The following is a 21,085-nucleotide window of genomic DNA, read 5'->3' on the forward strand; positions in this document are numbered from 1 at the left end:
ACACACTTAGGCTATATGGAACTAATCTTATGGGACCACTGTTGTATATGTAGTCAGTCGTTGACAAAAAATTTGTTATGTAGTACATGACTGCAATCCATGAGGTGAGCTGAAGACTCTGTTGGTCTCTTACTTCCTTCAGTCATCTAGTCCTCCAACTTTGATGATGCAGGTGATCTGCAAAAGAAGCTGGTGCCCTTTGTCATAAGGTTAAACTCCTACTTAGCCCAAGAGTGAGAGAACAGAAAGGAGGAGATCCAGGTGAGAGGTGAAGGAGTTGTCAGCTGAACCACTGCCCCACATCTACAAGGCGAGTCAGTGAAAACATCTGTGAGCTGCAATACTGCCCCTTATGAACTTTCTACATGTAAAAAGAATACAGCTACTACTTTACCTCTGCCTTCCAAATCTCACACAAAATACCTCTTGTGGTCTACACTAAGCTTGAACTATACAGGGAAGGAAATTCTAGGAAAGGTAGTTTCCGCTTAGCTAAGTGTTCACAGGACAGATTTACTAAAAGTCTCAAGTTCCAGACCCATATTACTAGGTGACCACATAATTTGCTCTTAAAATGGGGGCATTTTTGATAGTGAAACATGGTGGGGAAAATACTGAAATCCTTAGGATCCTAGGATAAGAAGCACATATCTGGACTGTTTTGTGAAACCTAGGATGTATAGGCATCCTGTAGATTAGCAAGTCTATACTTGACATCCCTTATATATCTCAATATCTCCAAAATAAAAATCATGATCTTTCTCCTCAAACCTGGTTATTTTCTGTGTTTCCTAGCTTAATAAGAAAGGCACATTTTGAGTCATTTATTCATCCCATTGATATTTATTTTTTACTCTTTGCCAGGCACTTTCCTGAGAACTGGGATTATAAGGATGAGAACACTAGGGACGACTTTTGATGCCATCAGAACTCATTATTAGTGATAGAGATGAACATTAAATAACACTAAAGATTTTATAATCATAGTATGGCATGCTCGAAAGTTTATTCATCAATCCATGTGTGTAAAATAGTCATGTAAAAATTTTCATTAAATCAACTTAAATTTAGCCTGAGCCCCTGTTCCACCAGGCTGTCTAGTATTTTAATCTCAGGCATTATTGGGACCCACTACAGTACAGAAGTTTATATGAATTCTGGATAAAGGGTAAAGGACCTCTAATCTTCAATTCTTCAGGACCATTTTAAAATCCCCTGTTTGCCAAGGGCTGTGGCCTCTGAATTCTGAGATTCTGGATCTCTTGAATCAAGTAGGACTAAATCATCCTTGTACAGTTTGGGACCCTGGGGCTTAGGATCTGGCATCTTTTATTCATCAAGAACTATTTCCTCTGAGGTTTATTACCACTTCAGGATCCTGCCAAAGTAGTTTTTAGAGCACCTGAATCCTTAATATGTTTCTATTTTCCCTCAAAAATTTGCCTCATCTTTCTTTTTTCCCTCAATGTCAACTAGCCTAATCTCTTCAATGGCATTAGGCTCTTATTTTGTTTTATTTAAAGATTTTTTTTTAGGACAAATTTCAAACTTATGCAAAAGTAGACAGAGTAATATAATGGCCACTCCCTCCCATTGTAGCCAAGGCTATTGGTGTGCCACACATAAGCCCTGGATACACACCCTCTTCCTTTATACATGTTGACAGCTTTCAATTGCAAGCCCAGGGATCTCAACTTGGGCATCCTCAGTCAGGATGTGGAGCAGGGTGGAAGTACTGGGGAGTTCCATCCAAATTGTTTCAGATAATAAAAGTTCAGCTAGTGAGGGATACCTATATGTAAGGGTCTCGATGATAATTGATGTAATTAAGGAAGGGGTAGTAGAGAAGAAAGCTGATTATGGAAATTTTGGTTTGGTTTTGGTATAAGGAATGAATGAGGTAATAAAAGCAGGCTGTAGTAGAAAACAGGGTAATCATAACCTAAGGATTCATGCTTTTCTTATTTTGAATGTTTCTGTCACAACCTTGTTGTACTGTTTCTTTTTTTTTGTTTCTTTTGCCAAGTGGTGCCATGGTGCTGTGGTGCCATGGCTGCAGCTGGGATCTGAACCGGCGAGCCCCAGGCGACTGAAGCGGAATGTGCGAACTTAACCACTGTGCCACTGGGCCGGCCCAGTTGTACTGTTTCTTAAAGACATTGTTGTGGTTTTTTTTTTCTTTCTGTGGAATTGATTATTATCTCAGTCCGTTTGGGCCACTATAATAAAATTTCATAAACCAAGGGGCTTATAAACAATAGAAATGTATTTGTCCTAATTCTGAAGGCTGGGAAGTCCAAGATCAAGCACCTGGTAGATTTGGTGTCCGTTGAGGGTCCACTTCTTTTTGTTTATTTGTTTTGAGGAAGATTAGCCCTGAGCTAACTGCTGCCAATCCTCCTCTTTTTGCTGAGGAAGACTGGCCCTGAGCTAACATCCATGCCCATCTTCCCCTAGTTTATATGTGGGATGCCTACCACGGCATGGCTTGCCAAGCAGTGCCATGTCTGCAACTGGGATCCGAACCAGCGAACCCCCAGCCATCCAAGCAGAACATGTGCACTTAACCACTGTGCCAGCGGGCCGGCGCCAAGGGCCCACTTCTTAGAGGGCTGTCTTTTCACTGTAACCTCACATGGTGGAAAGTGATGGGGTTCAGGACACGCTACTCCAAAGTATAGCACCTTGGCATATTGGCTATTTTAAGCTGAAGGAGTTTGAGAAAACGGCAGAGGCAAGGAGGTCACTTTGACCTTCTCCCCTGAAACAGGTCATAAAACCCTCTTGTGAGAGGTGTCCTTCCTAAACTCAGAGGAAAGAAGCATCCTTATCTTTAAGGACCAGGGACACAGAGAAGGATCCGAACAAACAGGCCTTGCTAAATTTCCCCAAGTTAACTGTATTTACCTCATTCTGCTTGACCTGTCATATTCCTCCACAACTGACCACTCTTCATCAAAACTAGCATAAAAATACCCAGGTCTGACTGTTTCTTCAGGTCTTCATTTCCTTCTATAGGCGCCCTTGTCAGGTAAAACTTATATTAAATAAATTTGTTATGCTTTTCTCCTGTTAATCTGTCTTTGTCAGTAATTTTCAGACCTGGCCAGGGACCCTAAGAGGATCGAGGATAATTCCCCTCTCCCCTACAATGGGCAAGGAGGCTTTCTAGAGCTTCTTTTATAAGGGCAGTCATCCCATTCATGAGGGCTCCACCCTCATGACCTAATCACCTCCCAAAGACCTGAGTCCTAGTACCATCCCCTTGGGAGTTGGGATTTCCACATGTGGATTCTGGGGGCACACATGCAGATCATAGCCATTACATTTTAATCTCTTGTTGATATAAGCTTAAAGAAAGAAAAACTACTGTTACTTTTCACCTTAATGAAGGTATAACAACATACCTATATACAAAATAAAACCACTGGAATGATATTAATTTTCCATGACAACCAAGTATAGGTATAGCATTAAAATTAAAGCTCACACAAGAGATAACATTCACGAAAATTTGAATTTTTGTCAGGAGAGAGATTCCATTCAAAACTGTCAAGTAGACTTTTTCAATGGCAGGAAATATATCAGGATGCTTATAAAACATAAAACAGACATAAAGTGTATTTTCTAGATACTCTGATTTTATTTTTATCTATCAGGCTGATAATTCTGACATAGCTTAAAATTCATCTCCCAGCAGCTCCATGAATCTAATATGTCTTATCTTTCCGAAGATTTTCTCAACAATTTATAATTAGATGCTCAGTTCAGAAATGACTTTATTAGTCCGAAAAATATCAGGAGTGTGTAGAGCGTTTAGTCAAGAATTGATTCCAATATAGAGGTTTATGTATTTGTCTCCACATTGCCATAAACAATAATTAGGGAGAAGGGCTGAACTCTGGCATGATATTTTGAGGGAGGTTTCCTGGAGGATGGAATGAGACCTGAGGGATAAAAGGAAGTCTTCCAATGAAGAGAAGGAAGAGGGAACAAAGACTCAACAGAGGTAACTGCACGTGTAAAGAAATTATGCCTCATTTGAGGAGCTGAATAAAATTCAGCATCACTCGAGTATGTCGGTTGACGTGGAAAGTGAATAGAAATGAAGCTTAAGGGCGCACTTATAATGAGTAGTAAATAAGCCCTGGCAGTTTAATGCACAGTACAGTGACTGTAGACAACAACATTGTATTATAATCAACAAACCCACTAAGAGACTAGAACTTAATTGTTCTAACCACTAAGATGATGATAATTATGGTTTTTTTTTTTTTTTGAGGAAGATTAGCCCTGAGCTAACTACTGCCACCCCTCCTTTTGTTACTGAGGAAGACTGGCCCTGAGCTAACATCCGTGCCCATCTTCTTCTACTTTATACGTGGTCGCCTATCACAGGATGGCATTTACCTAGCAGTGCCATGTCTGCACCTGGGATCCAAACCAGTGAACCCTGGGCTGCCGAGAAGCAGAACGTGTGAACTTAACCACTGTGCCACCGGGCCGGCCCTGATAATTGTGTAATGTGGTGGAAGTGCTAAGTATTACTACAATGGCAATCTTATTACAATATATAAATGTAACAAGTTAACATATTGTACACCTTAAAATTACACAACGTTGTGTGCCAAATATAAAAAGTGGAGGTGCTATGTAAAACCAAGCAGTCTAACTTCCGAGTTGGTGTTCTTAACTAAAACTGCAGGCTCCCATTCCCTAACTCTCAGAACTTGACTTCAACCTCCTAATTTATTCCCTTACCTTAAATCACCTTTTCCTTATTGCTTCCTGTTATTCTTTTCCACTAGGATAACTCTTCTTATAAATCACTTGCATGGGAATCTATGTCCTAGGCCTGCTTCTGAGGAACCTGAGACATATTATCTTTAGCACTGCTAGAGAATGGTGGCAGTGACTTCTCTGTCTTTGGTTGATTAGTGTTTGAAATAGTTGTAACTACTGATAAAGTACCAAAGGACATCGATATCTTGAGATGCATTTTGAGCTGTAAGTTATGATCACATTCATTGAGAACAATCTGTCTTCTTAATTGTGATTTCTCAAGGAGTCCTTGTTGAATGTTCCTGCCAATGAACCTCAGATGAGACTATCTCAACCTTTCGATGTGGTTCTAATAAAATGTTACTCAAAACAAAGGAATAAGGAATTTGAGAGAGACAGGGTAACATCATAATAATTTACATTTATAGAGTACTTACTCTGTGTGTGGCACTGTCTTAAATGCTTTATACGTTGCAATTCATTTGTTCTTCCCAACAACAGCATGAAAAACGTACTATTTTACAGACAGGTTAACTTGAGCACAGAGAGGTTAAATTACATGCCCAAGGTCTCACAGTCACCACTACTACAAAGGTAGCAGGATTAGCAATTATCATGACAGTCTCAGATGTAACATGCACACTCTCCTCCATGGTCTTCTCTGCAAATGCACCACAGCACTACCATAAAGGGCTGACTGGCTTTTTCAGAGCTGACTGAATGGTTAGAATGATTCAAGAGAATTACAATTTTTAGGCAAGGGGAAAAATTAAAATTGTATGATCATATGTCTTTCCCCATTGTCCAAGGGAAAAGCATGTCAAAACTTAAGGGGGTCAATTTTTAGACGCTCCCTGTCTCAGCTCAGGCTGCCATAACAAAACACCACAGGCTGTGTGTCTTAGATGACAGGAATTGATTTCTCACAGTTCTGCAGCTTCTAAGATCAAAGTGCTGGCTGATTCAGTTCCTGTTGAGGGTTCTCCTCCTGGTTTGCAGATGGCCACTTCTTGCTGTGTGCTCACATGGCTTTTCCTGGGTTAACGCACTTGGAAAGAGCGAGATCTCTCTGGTGTCTCTTCTTATAAGGGCATTAATCTGATCCTAAGGGCCCTGCCTTGTGATCTTGATACTGACCCTGATATCAGTTTCCCCGCATTAAACCCAGCGTATATGGGGTTAAAACCAAAACACTCATTCCCTGCTTACTCTCTGGCTTCCTGGCTCCAGAATCCACTATCCCCATGGAGACAGACACCATCAAGGACAAGCACCTGGACTATCTCCTTCCACAAAGAGATACAGGCTGGTGGGAAAGCTGCTGACCAGCAAGGTCATGAGCTCCCTCCTCTCTGCAAGTAGTCTCAAGGCCAAAGACAGGCTGGTGGGAAAGCTCCGACCAGCAAGGCCATGTTCTCCCCCTCCCCTACGTAAAACCCCAAATAAAAAGCCTTCCTTTCACCTTTTTGGGGAGTTTGAGATTTCACTGTTATCTTCCCTCTCTCCTTGCTCAGCACTGTGCAAAAATAAAATTCCTACTTTCTTCCACCACCCCCAGTGTCAGAGATTGGCTTGCTGTGCAATGGGTGAGCAAACTCACTTCAGGTTTGGTAACAATCTCATCTCACCTAATGACCTCCACAGGCCCCATTCTTTAAAGCACATTGGGAGTCAGGGCTTCAGCATATGAATTTAGGAGGACACAAACGTTTATTCCAGGACCCAGCCCACTCCCTAGACTTTCTCTTATTTTTATCTTCATCTCTGAGAGGGAAACTTACTTGAAAACTTCTCAGTGCAAATTTTGATCTTTATTTAAGTCACTCACATCTTACTCACATGGTTTGATGTTGTCTGAGACTTCATCACCCTCCTAGCCCCACTCCTACAGGCCTTGTGACTCCTTCTTTCACATGGCACTTGGAATCTCTTACTTCACTTACTCTGAAATCCCCTAAATCTGTTGATGTGGTGACCACCAATTCCTGGGTTTTTATGTTTCCCACTTTCGCTGAGTCTGAGAGACTCATTCCACTGACCGTGTGACCCTTACCTCTTCTATCCTTAGAACGCTGGTCAACTCCAATCCTGTGACCGACACCTGGGCACAGTGTCTCTCACTCTTGATGATCATATGATTGTCATCCCTATTGACTCCATTTCCTCCTCCTCCACTGTCCCTGAGGTCTCCACCCTCAGTGACTCCAACCCATTGACAGTGTAATCCCCTTAATCTTGACACCACCTTGATGGCAGTATTACTCTCTCCAGTACTATCACAGAAAACACCATTCCCACATAGTCATCTTCTCTCTATCCCAATTTGCTTCTTGCCAGTATGTTTTTGATGTCTTGGGCACAGCCTCTGAATCTCACTTTATAGTCAGAATGCTTAAATGACTGAAGAATTTATCAAAGATATTTTTTATTGACACAATAATTTTGGCTTTAAAATAAAAGTTAATATATGATATATTTGATACCTCTTAGTTAAAGGCCATTATGGATTCATTAAACAAATACAAAAAGCATTTAGCACAGGTTAAGTGAACAATGCAGTTTTCAAGGCCACAGTGATGTGAGAGACAGGCGCCATGCTATGCAGGGGTTCTATTTCCATTTGAACTTATCATGTTAGGAGGTCCTTCCAGTTCTCAACGAGAGTGTTTTCCAGAGAACAAAAGGAAAACAGTTCAAGAACACCAGTTTCCTTCATAACTTTTCTGTTTCAGGATTTCTCCTAGAGGCCTGGGTAATTTGACCTGAAACTGAGAGTATGCTTGAAGCCCTTAGAGGAGACAAAGCCAGCAGAGTCAGCACTCCTATCTCCAGCTCTGAAGATGCAAATCCTTGGCCTGCTGTTCCCTGGACTGTCTGTTTCACAGGCTGTGGAGGGGTAGTGAGTGTGCCTGTAAATGAAAGCCAATGGATGCCCTTACGTCCCAAATGAGGAACTTTTCTTCTTTGTGTCAGAATTTCTCTAGCTTATCAGCTGTGAGAACCAGCAGAAGTTGTTGTTTCGGAAGGTAGAGGTTTGCAGAACAATGCTTTCGTTCCCCTCTGAGCTCCTTGGCTGGCTTCAGAGTGTTCTTGATTTTCATTCAGATCATGGCCCTATGGCTCAAATAGTATGAAAATTCCCAAGGGTGCCTGATAAGCATTTCCTTACATTGGAATACATAAAATAGAATCTATTATTAAAATATCAGATCCTAAAAAGTATATATGTTATGATGTTTTATTCTTGGAGTAATAGTTTTTGTAATCATCAATGAGTTCATCACATTTGACTTTGCCCACAGCCTTGATTAAAATGGCCCTTCTTACCTAGTCCCAAATCTTGCTCCAAAAGCCACTCCTTCTCAGACTTGTGCACAGCACTAGGCTTTGGATACCTAAGCTCTTGTGAACCCTTTTTTTCTTTTTTAAACATGCACAGGGAACTGCCAAGAGGCCAGGGTAGAAGAGAGTAGTGGTGACATGAGAAAAACAGTTTTTGATTTGTATTTCCCATATTTGCTTGATGTTTCCTGAACTGACGCAGACTCTATCCTGGCCAACTCTCTCTTTTATGGTTTCCCAGAATGGAGTATGCCTAAGTATTACGCTGCTTGGGAATCATGAACTTTCCCTGAGTGTTTTTCCACTCAAGGGGTAGTAACTTTTCTGCACAATTTCAGGGGGTGAAAAATGCACTTACAAAGTAAGGACAATTTATGCCTTGCGGCGAAGAACTGTATATTGGTCAAAATGTCCATATATAAATTTGTAGCAGTCTGAAATGGTTTTTGATTTCCCTCTATAAAAATGACTTTCTCCGACACTTATATAACATTAAATATTTCAAAGTCAAGACAACATTCCTAATAATAGTTTAAAATATGAAGTCGTTCTTTTAAGTAGATCCTATGTAATTTTATTATATGTTCATATGTTTTTAGTAATTTGTTTTTAAACCAGAAGGAGTTGAGGCAAAGAAAAATGAAACCCTTTCACAGGAAATTTTCAACTCTTGAAATGTTAAAGATCTATTGTTAGATGTGACATTTGAAAAATGGAAATAATGAGGATTCTCATTGTGAGGAGCGGGTCTTTCAGGCTTGTTCAGGTTCTGTGACTTTTTTCTTCAGATATTGGGGCTTTTTGGTCATTAAATATTATTGTTTTTTCAGGTCATCAAGCGCATTCTGCTTTGTGATTTTGGTCCATGCATCAGGGATTTCACCTCTACCTCTAAATTTTCGCTGATAGCTTTCTTCTAGTTTTGATCTGAAGCGACAGACAAACCATTTCCAGTATGGCTGGGTGGATGAGTCTGGGGTGATGCTCCATGTGGCATACTCCCCTCCTGCCTCTCGATAGTTCTTATATGGGTATTCCCGGCCATCTTGCAAAACGAAAAGAAGATCACTTGCTACATTACTAGTACAGAACTCAATGGCAAAGTGGTCTGTGTTAACCCATTTCCCCCCATTGACAGCCTGAGGACGATGGAAGGGAACACTGTGGTCTCCGTCATGTGCAGGCAATGTGTTTGTACAAATTGCTCTGCAGAAGGGACACTGTTTCCAGCAGCCACAGAGATGTTCAGAGAGCATTTTCTGGATTTCAAGAGCCATTTCTTCTACAGACATGCTCAAATATTTCTGTTCAGCTCTCTTCATTGTGGGATCCAAAGCTGTGCTCATGGCTTGTTTGAGAAACTCAGTATCTTTTATCTCCTGGTGTTCAATGCTTATTAAATCTTTTCGTGGAAAGATCAAGTTACTCCCCAGGCCCTCACAGAACAAATCCAACCACTCAGACACAGTGCTGCTTTTATCTTTAGCTATTGCTGTGGATTCATGAATAGCTGAGAGGATGGCATTCTTGATGTCACCTAAACATATATTTAAGAAAGTCTTCATTTTTTCCCTTCCAATGTCTGAGCAATATCTTTCAATATGGCTTTTAATGTAATTCCTAAAAAATAATTCTGGATTATGAATATATTGCCAGTAATTATCAAAATTTTCTTCCTCTGCCAGAGAGATGAGAATGTGTTTTTCCAGCTTAGCCCTGTTTCCATTGAATGCTGGGCACGTAGCTCGTATGTCCCCAGCAATGCTAGGGACCATTTTTTTCCTTATGGTGATGGAAATAGCAGGAGTGAGTTTTTCCCACAGAAAATCAACAAATGTTTTGATTGAGGTTGCTCCTTGACAAGAGATCTTAAAACTCATGAAGAAATCATCTTTTTTGCTTTGCAGATAGTTTACAGGATCATTTGCTCTCTTGAATACCTCATGCATCTCATTAAATTTCTTTGATGCTCTTTGGAATAAATGCAAAGATAAGTCAATTTTATAATCACTCGTAAATGTGTATCTTTCCCTAGTGGGCGCAGATTTCACCTCCTCATCTATTATTCTCAGGATTTCATGGAAGTAACTAGGGTTGTAATCACGCTGTTGCTTCTGAATGTTATTTATGGTTTCAGTGAATCTTGAAAGAATGCGGTCAGTAGTCATCTTTATGGATTCTTTATCAGAGACCTCTAATTGCCTTTCAACCACCCAGTATTTCTTGGTCATTTTGACATGTTTGTCATAGGTGATTTGAAACTTTTCTCCAGAACTTCTCTTTAGTATGTTCCCCATGTTTTTCTCCTGTTTGAAATGATTCAAAAGGATGTCTTCAGAATCCACATCTATGTCAGGCTTTGTGATTGGAGGGAGCGTTGAGGACACAGCATAGACCCATTTTTTCCAAAGTCGATCGAATTTCTCACGTAGCTCTTCCTCACTCAGTTGTTTGTCCTTCACTGTTAAAGCCAACTTTTGGCTTCTTTCTAATAATTCTCTTTCATAACCTGACTTTTGGTTATCTAGTTCTTCTTGACTTTTTTTAAAACTAATAAGTTCATTGGCTATTCTTTGGCTGTCTGAAATAAGTGCCTCTTTCAGGATTATTAGCTTATGTTCAAAATTTGCTTTCCACTGAACCAGTATTTCACTATCTGGGTCCTCATTAAAATATTTCTCCAATTCTTGCTTGATGGCCTCATATTTTTCTGTAACTGAAGCCTCGAATGTGCTTGTCCTGAATGTCTGGATTTTTCCATTCTGAATCTGGTTTACCAGCTTGTTCTGCAAGCTCAGCACATGACTCCTCAGCTCCCAGGTCCAGTTGTTATACATGGTTTCCAATTTGCTCATGGCCATGACTTCTCGGGTGTTCCTGAAGCTGAAAATAAAGTTCTCATTCAACAGGGCTCTCCACAAATCTTTAACTCGGAATTGTACATCTGATACTTTCATGATACTTCCCCTGGATTCCTCTTTGGCAGTCTCAAGAATTCTACTTTTCAGTTCCTGGACATTGTGGCTGTAGCGAGGATTGGGCGGGGCCATCGGGGGATTGCCATCCCAGAGATGAGCAAAGTAGTAGACATGAGTATTGGCATCAAACTTGATGACATCACTAAAGTGGGTTATATCTGAGCACTGTTCTTGTTCAGCCGCTGTTGCTGTCATTTCATCTAGTTTCTGCTCTAGCCGCCTTCGTCCTTCCATTGTTTGGTCTTTAGCTGTAACTTCCCCCACATTCTGATGGATAAAGAGGCAACTTGGGGAGATTTTTACTTGTTTCATCCTCATAAAGGCTTGGACAGCTATTTGTAGAATATCTTGCATTTCTGATGGATTTTCCCCAAAAATATTGATCAGAGTCAAATTTCCAAGTCCAATGACAAAGGATGCCAACTCATTGTCACGATTCTGGGATATATTGCTGAGTTCTGGGGCCCGAAGTCCTTCTGTGTCCACAATAAGCATAAAGTCAAAGCCGAGTTCCTCCGTGAATGTCTCTTCCACCTTCAGGAGCTGCATGTAGGCCCCCCGAGTACACCTCCCAGCACTGACAGTGAACTGCAGCCCAAAAAGGGCATTCAGCAGGGTGGACTTTCCTGAGCTCTGCAGGCCCAGGACAGAGAGAACGAAGAGCCGTTTGTCTCCAAGTTTCTCTGCGACCATGTCAAAAACAGCTGCCACCCACTTTAGAGGCACATAGGAAGCATCCCCATCCATCAGCTCAATGGGAACACCGGCTATCATCAGCTCTGCAGCAATCTGGGGAAGGGAGAGAAAAAGGCTATCTTTGGCGGAGGAAGCTTCTTCTAGAGCTTCATAGATCTGGCCAACTTCTCTGAGAAGCTGCTCAATTCCCAAGGTACAGTTAGTAATCTCTGCAGAGACAAATTCTATCTCATTTTGCCACTTTTTCAGGTTGTTGCTCTTTGGTGCCTTTTGCTTTTCGGTTTGTACCTGTTTGTACAAAGACTTTTTCTTTTCATTCAGTTTTTCCAAGTGTCCTGTGGTCAGGTTGTCCAAAAATACACTCAGCCATTGCAAGAAGTAGAGTTTGGTGTCAGTTTCTGAAGGGTTTTTGAGAATCTGAAGGACAGATTGCATTAAATCATTGAGAGGAAAGGCTCTATTCAGCTGTTGATGCCGTATAATTTGTTTATCTGTCTCAATCTCACTCTTGTGTTTTTCGATGCTCCGATTCCCCTTTTCTCTCAGATGGTAGAATTCTTTGTCCTTTTTACACCAACGGTGCCACAGTTCTCCTTGAAGGGGTAGTAATTTTTCCTTCATCTGGGATATCTTCGTTTCTCTTAACAAGGCCATTAGAACCTCTGCCTTTTCTTTGGCTTCCTTGCAATCTCTCTGGTCCTCATCGATCAGGAATCCTTGCTTGCGAGCAATCTGGGCACAGTCCTCTAAGCTGAGAGCAGCTCCAGAAAGCTCTAGAAAACGTCTGATTGCAGTTGTGAGCTCCTGTGTTAATTCTGCCTCATTTCTGTTCCGGATCCCAATTTTCACTCTTTGGCCAGAATTATTGGCCATGGTTCTTTCTTTGTCATCAAGCAAACAGATCAAAGGTTTTGATGACTGCCACAGGTCACGGACAACTTTTCGGTTTTCTTTATTGTCATCAGAGGTTGACATGAGGACCACAATGAGAGAAGAGACCTCCTGCAGGAAGGTGAGTTGCTTCTTATGTTTCTTTGCATCTCCGTGAAGATTGGTGAAGGTCAAGCAGTTGTCAAATCTGTCGTCATCCTCCCCCCCAGGACAGAACCAGGAGACTTCCACCACACCCTCCATCAAGAGACAGTCTTTGCTGCTCTCTCTGCAGTGTCGGTGAAAAAAGGCGTCATGTTTACGTTTACTGAGAAGACAGTTCATGATCTGAGATTTGGAAGCAGAGAAGCCATCTCCAACTCTAATAAACGACACAATGGGGGTAGAGACACGACACATCTGCTGATTGTTGTAATTGGTTTTCTCCTCTTTTGGTGATTTCTTTGCCTGCTGCCAGCTTCTTCTAATTTGACTCAGAGACCAGAGACAGAATTCAATCTGAGAATTGCAGGGATTAGGTATGAGAAGTGGGAGGGCAAACTGACAAACAGAAAGTTTGGTCAAAATATATTGTCTGGCAAAACCATCTGCACAGAGAAGAATTGCCATCTGAATATCCATAGGGTGGATATGTGGCCTGGGATTAGTGGTAGGATTAGTGGGACTATCATGATCTTCAAAAAAGTCTTCATATGGATCAGAAGCCTCATCTTCCTGATTTGAGGCTGTTGTATAAACTTGATTCTCTGTGATTGCATCATCTTTATAGACCAGGTATCTCAGCCCATAATCCAGCATCACTAGCTTCTGCAGGAAATAGAAAGGAAGCTCACGTTCAGAGCTTGGCTGGGTGTTGCACACAGAAGTCTTGTAGATCAGATGAAAGTTAGCTTTGCTCATCCTTTTTGGGTAGTAATGTTCTAGGCCTAGACGCTCAAGTAATTCTAGGAAGGCTTCATTTTCAATGATCTCCAACTTGTCATTTTTATTCTCGTGTGGCTCAGTGGGGTGTTTCTTTTCATGGAAGAGACTTTGCAATTGTTTTCTCACCTCATCCATTTTCAACGAAGAGACAGTGGCTTCGTAATTCCCATCAATGAGCAATCTCAAGTCTTCCTCTAGGTTTTCCCAGTCATGATCTGCTCCAAGTTTGGTGAGGACATGTATAACTTCTTTTGACAAGGATTGCCCCATGCGATGTCTAATTAAAGCCAAGCGTTGTGTTTTCTCCTCTGGAGAAATAGCTGTGACTCCAGCAGTAGCTGTCAGACCTGTGAGCACCAGGAATGCTTGAGCCCTGTAGCTGCAAATGCTTTTGAGCTCCTGATATTTATCATGGGCAGTTTGCATTTCATCCAGTAGGAAGTCTAACTCATCACACCCCAGGAGATACTGAAAAGTATTGTTTTCCACATGATATCCTGCACCAGCAGCAATGGAAAGTAGCAAGAGCTGTGTGTCTGGCTGCTCTTGCTCTCGGAGGTGATTCAAGAAGCAGCCAAGATGCAAGCTGACCTCATAAGTGGCTTTCCTTTGAGCTTCCTCCACTGTTTCTGGGGACTCAGATTTGGCCTTCACCTCCATGAGGTCATTCTGGGTTTCTTTTAAGATTTTAATTAATTTAGAAAATTGGGAGATGTTGATATGCTCTTGCTCTGACTCTGATTGGAAGATCCACTGCATGATGGAATGAGCCTGAGGAAAGTTTGTCACTCTGTAGATGTGAGGGTCCAGAAGGGTGCGCAACTGAGATTTAATAAATGTAGTGTTAGGAATAGAGGACTTTTTGTAAAAGTTGACAAGGTTTACCAGAAAATTCTGAAGACGCCAATCGGTGAGACATATTTTAATCCAAGTGTCATAACTTTTTATTTTTTGACTCAACGTTTGCATGAAATTTATCAGTATTTTAAGCTGCTCTTCAGGATCAGATACCTCCCAGGAGTTCACCTCCTCTAGGAAAACTCTAGCCTCCTTTCCAACACTCAGTAATATTTCTGCATCTTGGATCTGGGCAGGGAGGCCAGTCAGAGCAGCGTAGTTGTCTTTCAGGCAGTTAGCTACCTGAAGAGGATCCTTAAAATCGCTTCTGTGGCTGGAAAGAATGATGTCCCAAACAGGCACCAGCTGAAATCCCCGGTCAATGACACACCAGGTTTGATTACTGGCAACTAGGCCAGCTTTCCACTGCAAAAGGCCATTTGCTTCTGGTGGGCCACCTGTCTGGGCCACAGATAATTGGACTTTGGTTTGGAGAGTTTGGAAGGTTGTGCTCTCAGAGGTTGCTTTTGAATGAGAGTCTGACACATCCACACCTGCAGCAACTTTCACTCCAAAGCCACTGTAGCTGCCCCGTATGTAACTATCCAGGGCCTCTGCCGACTGCTGCTTCACTTCTGCCAGCTGCTCACTTTGGAAACCCTCTGAAATGGCTTTCCACCAGTAGATTCCTCCCAGGTGCAGAGGGCCCTGGTTAGCGTGAGAGCCAAACCTGTTGAAGAAGGCCTCCGTCCTGCAGCTCAGCAAGGAGAGTCTGTCTGGGCCTTCAGCTTGACCCAGAAGGTCTTCAATGCATTTCAATTCCTGGAGAGCAGCCTTGGAGAACTGGAGCTGATCAATGGGAAAGTGGCAGGAGGCCAGCGGGACATAGCTGAACTTGGTTGAGCAGAAGTAAGAGTGCTCAGAACGTGATTGTCGGGTCTCCTTGGATTCTGTATGTTTGCTGTGATCCATACCAGCTTCCAGGCTAAATCCCCAACCTCCTGCCTTGGCTGAGGCAGTTACACTGAAGCCCAGCTTCTCTATAGTCTGGGTGAACATAGATTCTGCTTGAGAAGATGTAAATTCCTTTGTTTCCATCCGTGGACCCTGCTCAGGGCCAAAGAGTGAGAACTCCTTGGGGACACAGAGTAGCTCCTCTCTCTTCTCTATTAGGCCCTGTTGGTAGCTGGTTTTGTAAATTCCCTGCAGGGCCAGCCCTCCAGATGCCCATCTCACCAGATCTCTATCTGGCAGGTTTTGCCTATGAGACAGGATCCCTTCCATGAGGTTGAGTTGTCTCTGCATGTTTTCCATGACTTCTTTTAGGGACTTTTCAGGGGGTGGCCAGTACTCTTTGGGGATGTCCATTGCCTCCCTCAGCTCTGCCTCTTTTTTCCTCACTGCCTCTTCCTGTCGCTGCCTCCCCTCAGACAGCAAGTCTCGTAGCTCCTGCAGTGCCTGCTCTGCCTGCTTCTGCTTTTTCTGTATCATTTCCACCTGAGAGTCCTGTAGCTCTGAAAGACTATTTGAGTGTGACAGGTCAAGCAGCTTCTCCAGGGCCCTTTTCTCCCAGGGATGTTGTGCCTGGGATTTCAGCTTCTGGAGGTCTTTTTCTTCCAGGTGCTGTAAGGCCTGGGCACAGGTGACACCCAGGTGTTCCTGCAGCTTGGGTAACCAGTACTCAACTGGCAGTCCTACTTCTGTCAGCATCTCTTGGAGATCTTGCCTCCTTTTGCCTCTGAGCAGGGGCTCATCAGGGGTGGACCCTGCTGTGCCCATGGCTGTGGGAGGAAAAGACACATATTTAGCCTGTGTCAAGACCTTAGAAAGTGTCAGCACCATGGCCAACAGGGTGAGTGTCCTAAAGGAGCAAGTCTTTAAGGCTTTCTCCTCTCCTCCTTTCATTGTACTAAGAAATATATTTTGTTAACACCGTTGTTAAATTTTTTGTGGGCAAGACATCTTTTTCGGTGTTCTCAGCATGGATTGCCTTTTGAGTTGTGAGGGTGAACTGTAAATTAGTAGCCTGGCTTTTTGGCACTTCCTATTACACAGAATCAATTGTATGGAGAGCATTAAGCTGAGGGTTGTAGTTTTAACATATGCATGAGTTTCATAGCATGATGTTTCTTTTAGAAACATGGGTGGTACCACCAATTATCTTTCTTCTCTTAGTTTTTGTCACAATTGTGTTGGATGATTTCCCTCCTGTCTCTCTGTCACTTCTTCTTAAGGCATTTCATGATATTTATTTGCTCTCCTGTCCTTTAAAATTCTCTTCTAGATATCAGCGTCACAGTGGCATAAGATGTTCCTCCTTTTTGTCCCTCTTTTAAAACAACTAATTAGACATCTACGCATGAACAAAATTTCTTCTGTTGGAGTTGTAGTATCTGGTAACATAAGCCAAGAGATGTGGGAGGATTCTGACCCACCCATGCATCTGATAACAGGCAAAAGAACTCACTATGGGCTGTGGAAGAAGCCGACCCAAATGAACTTGCCCAATTCCTCCTGCCATGGTTGGAAAAAACCTGGAATGTGCTGATGGGCAGATACCCACAGATGGGAGAGAATTTGCAAAAGTCCAGGCTTCCTGAAGGGAGATTCCAGCACTTGTTCAGTGATATTGCATGGGGCTTGACCATACAGTGACTGTGACCTCTGCAGTGGGGAAAAAGGAGATTGGTGAGTGAATGCCTGACTACCTGAGTTGTTCAGGACATGGCCATAGAAACCCATTTCTTTCCAGCAGTACCCAGAGTACTGAGGCCGGACCTCCATGACTGGAAAGAGATTGGGAAAGAGGCAGACAAGAATATCAAAGGCCATTAAAGGGACACAGTTGCCGCTGATTCTACTCAGGACTTCAGAAGGAAGTCCTCCCATAAGCCTCTGGGAGAACTCAACCACCAATCTCCCAAACTGGTGTGCAGACACCCACATCACCCGAGTGCTAAACCCACAACTCCCTTCACTGTGTGACTGGCTCCTTGTGCACACTCATGATTTCAGGGCTGAGAGCCAGTCTGGTAAGTGGGGTGCTATCAGAAAAACAGAACAGGATCTCTGGGCAACGGAGAAACCACACACTTCAGGGATAGCACCACCTTCTGGAAAACAGAAGAGAAGTTTCCAGTAGCCAGGCTGGTGAGTTGTAAGAACCAGAGAAGACATAAAATTGTAACAATTCTGTCATGAGAGAGCAAAAAGAGTGGAGCAGATGTACTCAAACAAAGGAAGATAAAACTCCAGCACCAAAAAACCGAATACCCCCTCTAAAGGCCACTAGTAAAGATTTAAGGAGGGATCTGTTACTTGGAATGTGAAAGAAGCAATGCAAAACCACAAGAGCATGAAGAATCAGGGAAACATATCATCACCAAAAGATAATAATGATTCTCCAATAACCTAACACAAAGGCATTGAACTTTGTGCCCTGGCTGATAAAGAATTCAAAATAGCTGTTTTGAAGTTACTCAATGAGCCTCAAGAAAACTCAGAAAGACAATTCAACGAAATCAGGGAAAAAATACCACGACAAAATGAGATGTTTACCAAAGAGATAGAAATCATAAAAAAGAAACAAATTCTGGAGGTGGAAAATGTAATGAATGAAATGGAAAATGCAATAGAAAGCATCTGCTTCAGAATAAGGAAAATGGAAGATGGAATAAGTGAGTCAGAGGGCAGGAATTTTGAATAACCCAATTAGAGGAGAATAAAGAAAAAAGATTGGAAAAATGCAAAGAAAACCTACATGATCTGTAGGATCCATAAATAAAATAAAAATTAGAATAATCAGGATTCCAGAAGGAGAAGAGGAGGAGAAGGGTGCAGAAAGTTTATCTAAAGAAGTAATAGCTGAGAACTTCAGAGATCTTGGGAGAGACTTGGACATCCATTTTCACAAAGTTAATAGATCACCCTTTTATCTCAATGCAAAAAGACCTTCTCCAAGATACATTTTAATGAAAATGTCAAAAATCAAAGATACAGAGAAAATCCTAAAAGCAGCCAGGGGAAAAAAGATTGTAACCTACAAAGGAACCCTTATTAGACTATCAGTGGATTTCTCAGCAGAAAGTACATAGAAGAGGTGAGAGTAGAAGGATGTGTTCAAAGTATTGAAAGAAAAAAAATGCCAGCCATGAATACTCTGTTAAGTGTAAGATGACTCAACAAGGAAGCATTGGAGTTGAAACATACATTAGACCAAATGGACTATACAGAAATTTATAGAACATTCCTTGCACTAGCAGCCGAATCTGCATACCTCTCTAATGCATACACAGTATTCTCCAGGATAGATCATATGATAGAGCATAAAACATGTCTCAGTACATTTAAGAAGATTAGAATTATACTGAGTATCTTTACTGACCACAATGGTGTGAAACTAGAAATAAACAGCAAGAGGAAAGCTGGAAAATCTGCAAGTATGTGGAAATTAAGCAGCAGACTTCTGAACAACCAGTGGGGCAAAGAAAAATCAAAAGGGAAATCAAAAAGTATCTCAGAACAAATGAAAATGGAAACATGACACTCCAACACCTATTGGATGCTTTCAGAGAACAAGAGCAGAGGGAGTACTTCCTAATTTATTCTACAGGGGCAGCATTGCCCTAATACCCAAAACCAGACAAAGACATTACAAGAAAGCAGAGCTGTAAACCTGCATCTCTCAGGAATAAAATATTAGCAAGTTGAATTCAACAACGTACAAAAGAATTATACACCAATACCAAGTGGGATTTATCTCAGGTGTGCATCACAACAGGCTAAGAGGAAAAATCACGTGATCATATCAATAGATGGAGAAAAAGCATTCAATAAAATCTAACACCAATTCATTATAAGAACTCTCTGCAAACTAGGAATAGAGGAGAACATCCTAAAGTCGATAAAGGGAATTTACAAAAACCCTACAGCTAACATACTTAATGGTGAGAAACTAGAAGCTTTCTCCACTAAAGTCAGAAACAGACAAGGATATCCCCCTCACCACTTTTATTCAGCATCCTACTAGAATCTTAGCTGATGGATTAAGATAAGAAAAGGAAATGAAAAATAAACAGATTGGGAAGGAAGAAATAAAACTCCTATTGTTTGCAGATGACACGATTGTCTAGGTATAAAACCCCAAATAATTAACAAGTTTCTTTGAATTAATAAGTGAATATAGCAAGGCTGCAGAATACAGGTATTAACATACAAAATCATTGTTTTCTTATATACCAGGTATAAACAATTGGAATTTGAGATTAAAAACACAATATCACATACATTAGCACCCCCAAAATGAAATACTTGGAGTTAAAGCTAACAAAATATGTGCAATATCTGTACAAGGTAAACTACAAAACTCTGGTGGAAGAAATCAAAGATCTACATAAATGGAGAAGTATTTCACGATCAATATTGTTAAGACGTCAGTTCTTTACACCTTGACCTATAGAGTCAAGGCAATTTCCATCAAAACCCCAGCAAGTATTGTGTGGATATGAATAACTTGATTCTAAAGTCAGTTTCCATAGAAAGGTAAAAGACCCAGAATACAATATTGAAGGAGAAGAACAACGTGAGAATACAGACACTCCCAGTCTTCAAGACTTACTATAAAGCTTGAAAGTAATCAAGACAATGTGCTAGTGGTGAAAGTGTAGACAAATAGAATTGATGAACAGAATAGAAGATGCAGAAATGGACTCACACAAATATAGTCAACTAATCTGGAAAGGAGTAAAGGCAATCTAATGGGGGAAAGGATAGTCTTTTAAACTAATGATGCTAGAATAACTGGACATCCACATGCAAAAAAGTTAATCTAAACACAGACCTTACACCCTTCAAAAAATTAACTCAAAATAGATCATAGACTGCAATAGAAAAGGCAAAACTATAAACCTCTTCGAAGATAACATAGGAGAAAACCTAGGTGAAGTTGGTATTGATGATGACTCTTTATATATAACATCAAAAGCATGATCCATGAAATAAAAATTGACAAGAGGAATTGATTAAAATGAAAGACTTCTGTTATGTGAAAGACACTGTTAGTGGAATGAAAACATAAGCCAAAGGCTGGGAGCAAATCTTTGCAAAATACATGTGATAAAGGACTGGTATCCAAAATGTACAAAGAACCCTTAAAACTCAACAAGAAGAAAAAAATACCATTTAAAAGTTGAGCAAATTTTCTGAACAGATAAACACCAAAAATATTATAGAAATGGCAAGTAAACATATGAAGAAATGCTCAGCATCTTTCTCATTAAAAAATTGCAAATTAAAACAAGATACCACAACGAACCTATTTGAAGGGCTAAAATCCAAAACACTGACTCCACCAAATGTTTGCATGGATGCAGAGCAATAAGAACTCTCATTCATTGGTGATGGGAATGCAAATTTTATAGCTACTTTGGAAGACAGGTTGACAGTTTCTTACAAAAGAAACATACTCTTGTTGTATGATCCAGCAACCACACTAGTTGATATTTACTCAAATGAGTTGAAAATGTATAGCCACACAAAACCTCCACACGATGTCTATGGAAGCATTATTCATAACTGCAAGCTTGGATGCAAACAAGATTTCCTTCACTAGGTGAATGAATAAAGAAAACTGTGAT

General features: G+C 41.2%; 1 protein-coding gene and 1 pseudogene across 2 annotated transcripts in view; one reads left to right on the plus strand and one right to left on the minus strand.

Moving 5' to 3' along the window:
• The window catches only part of LOC103540232 (zinc finger protein 215-like), a 28,122-nt pseudogene extending 21,116 nt beyond the window's left edge, over positions 1-7,006 (plus strand).
• A 184-nt stretch (positions 7,007-7,190) lies between these two features.
• LOC103566489 (interferon-induced very large GTPase 1-like) overlaps positions 7,191-21,085 on the minus strand; it is a 99,598-nt gene continuing 85,703 nt past the window's right edge. For both annotated transcript variants that reach the window (XM_070626149.1, XM_070626146.1), the window contains exon 2: positions 7,191-16,231. In XM_070626149.1, the coding sequence (XP_070482250.1) occupies positions 8,940-16,229 (7,290 nt within the window). In that variant the 5' untranslated portion in view covers positions 16,230-16,231 and the 3' untranslated portion in view covers positions 7,191-8,939. The remainder of the gene's footprint in view (positions 16,232-21,085) is intronic.

Source organism: Equus przewalskii, chromosome 6, assembly GCF_037783145.1.
Source record: "Equus przewalskii isolate Varuska chromosome 6, EquPr2, whole genome shotgun sequence".
In the NCBI taxonomy this organism is placed as follows: Eukaryota; Metazoa; Chordata; class Mammalia; order Perissodactyla; family Equidae; genus Equus; species Equus przewalskii.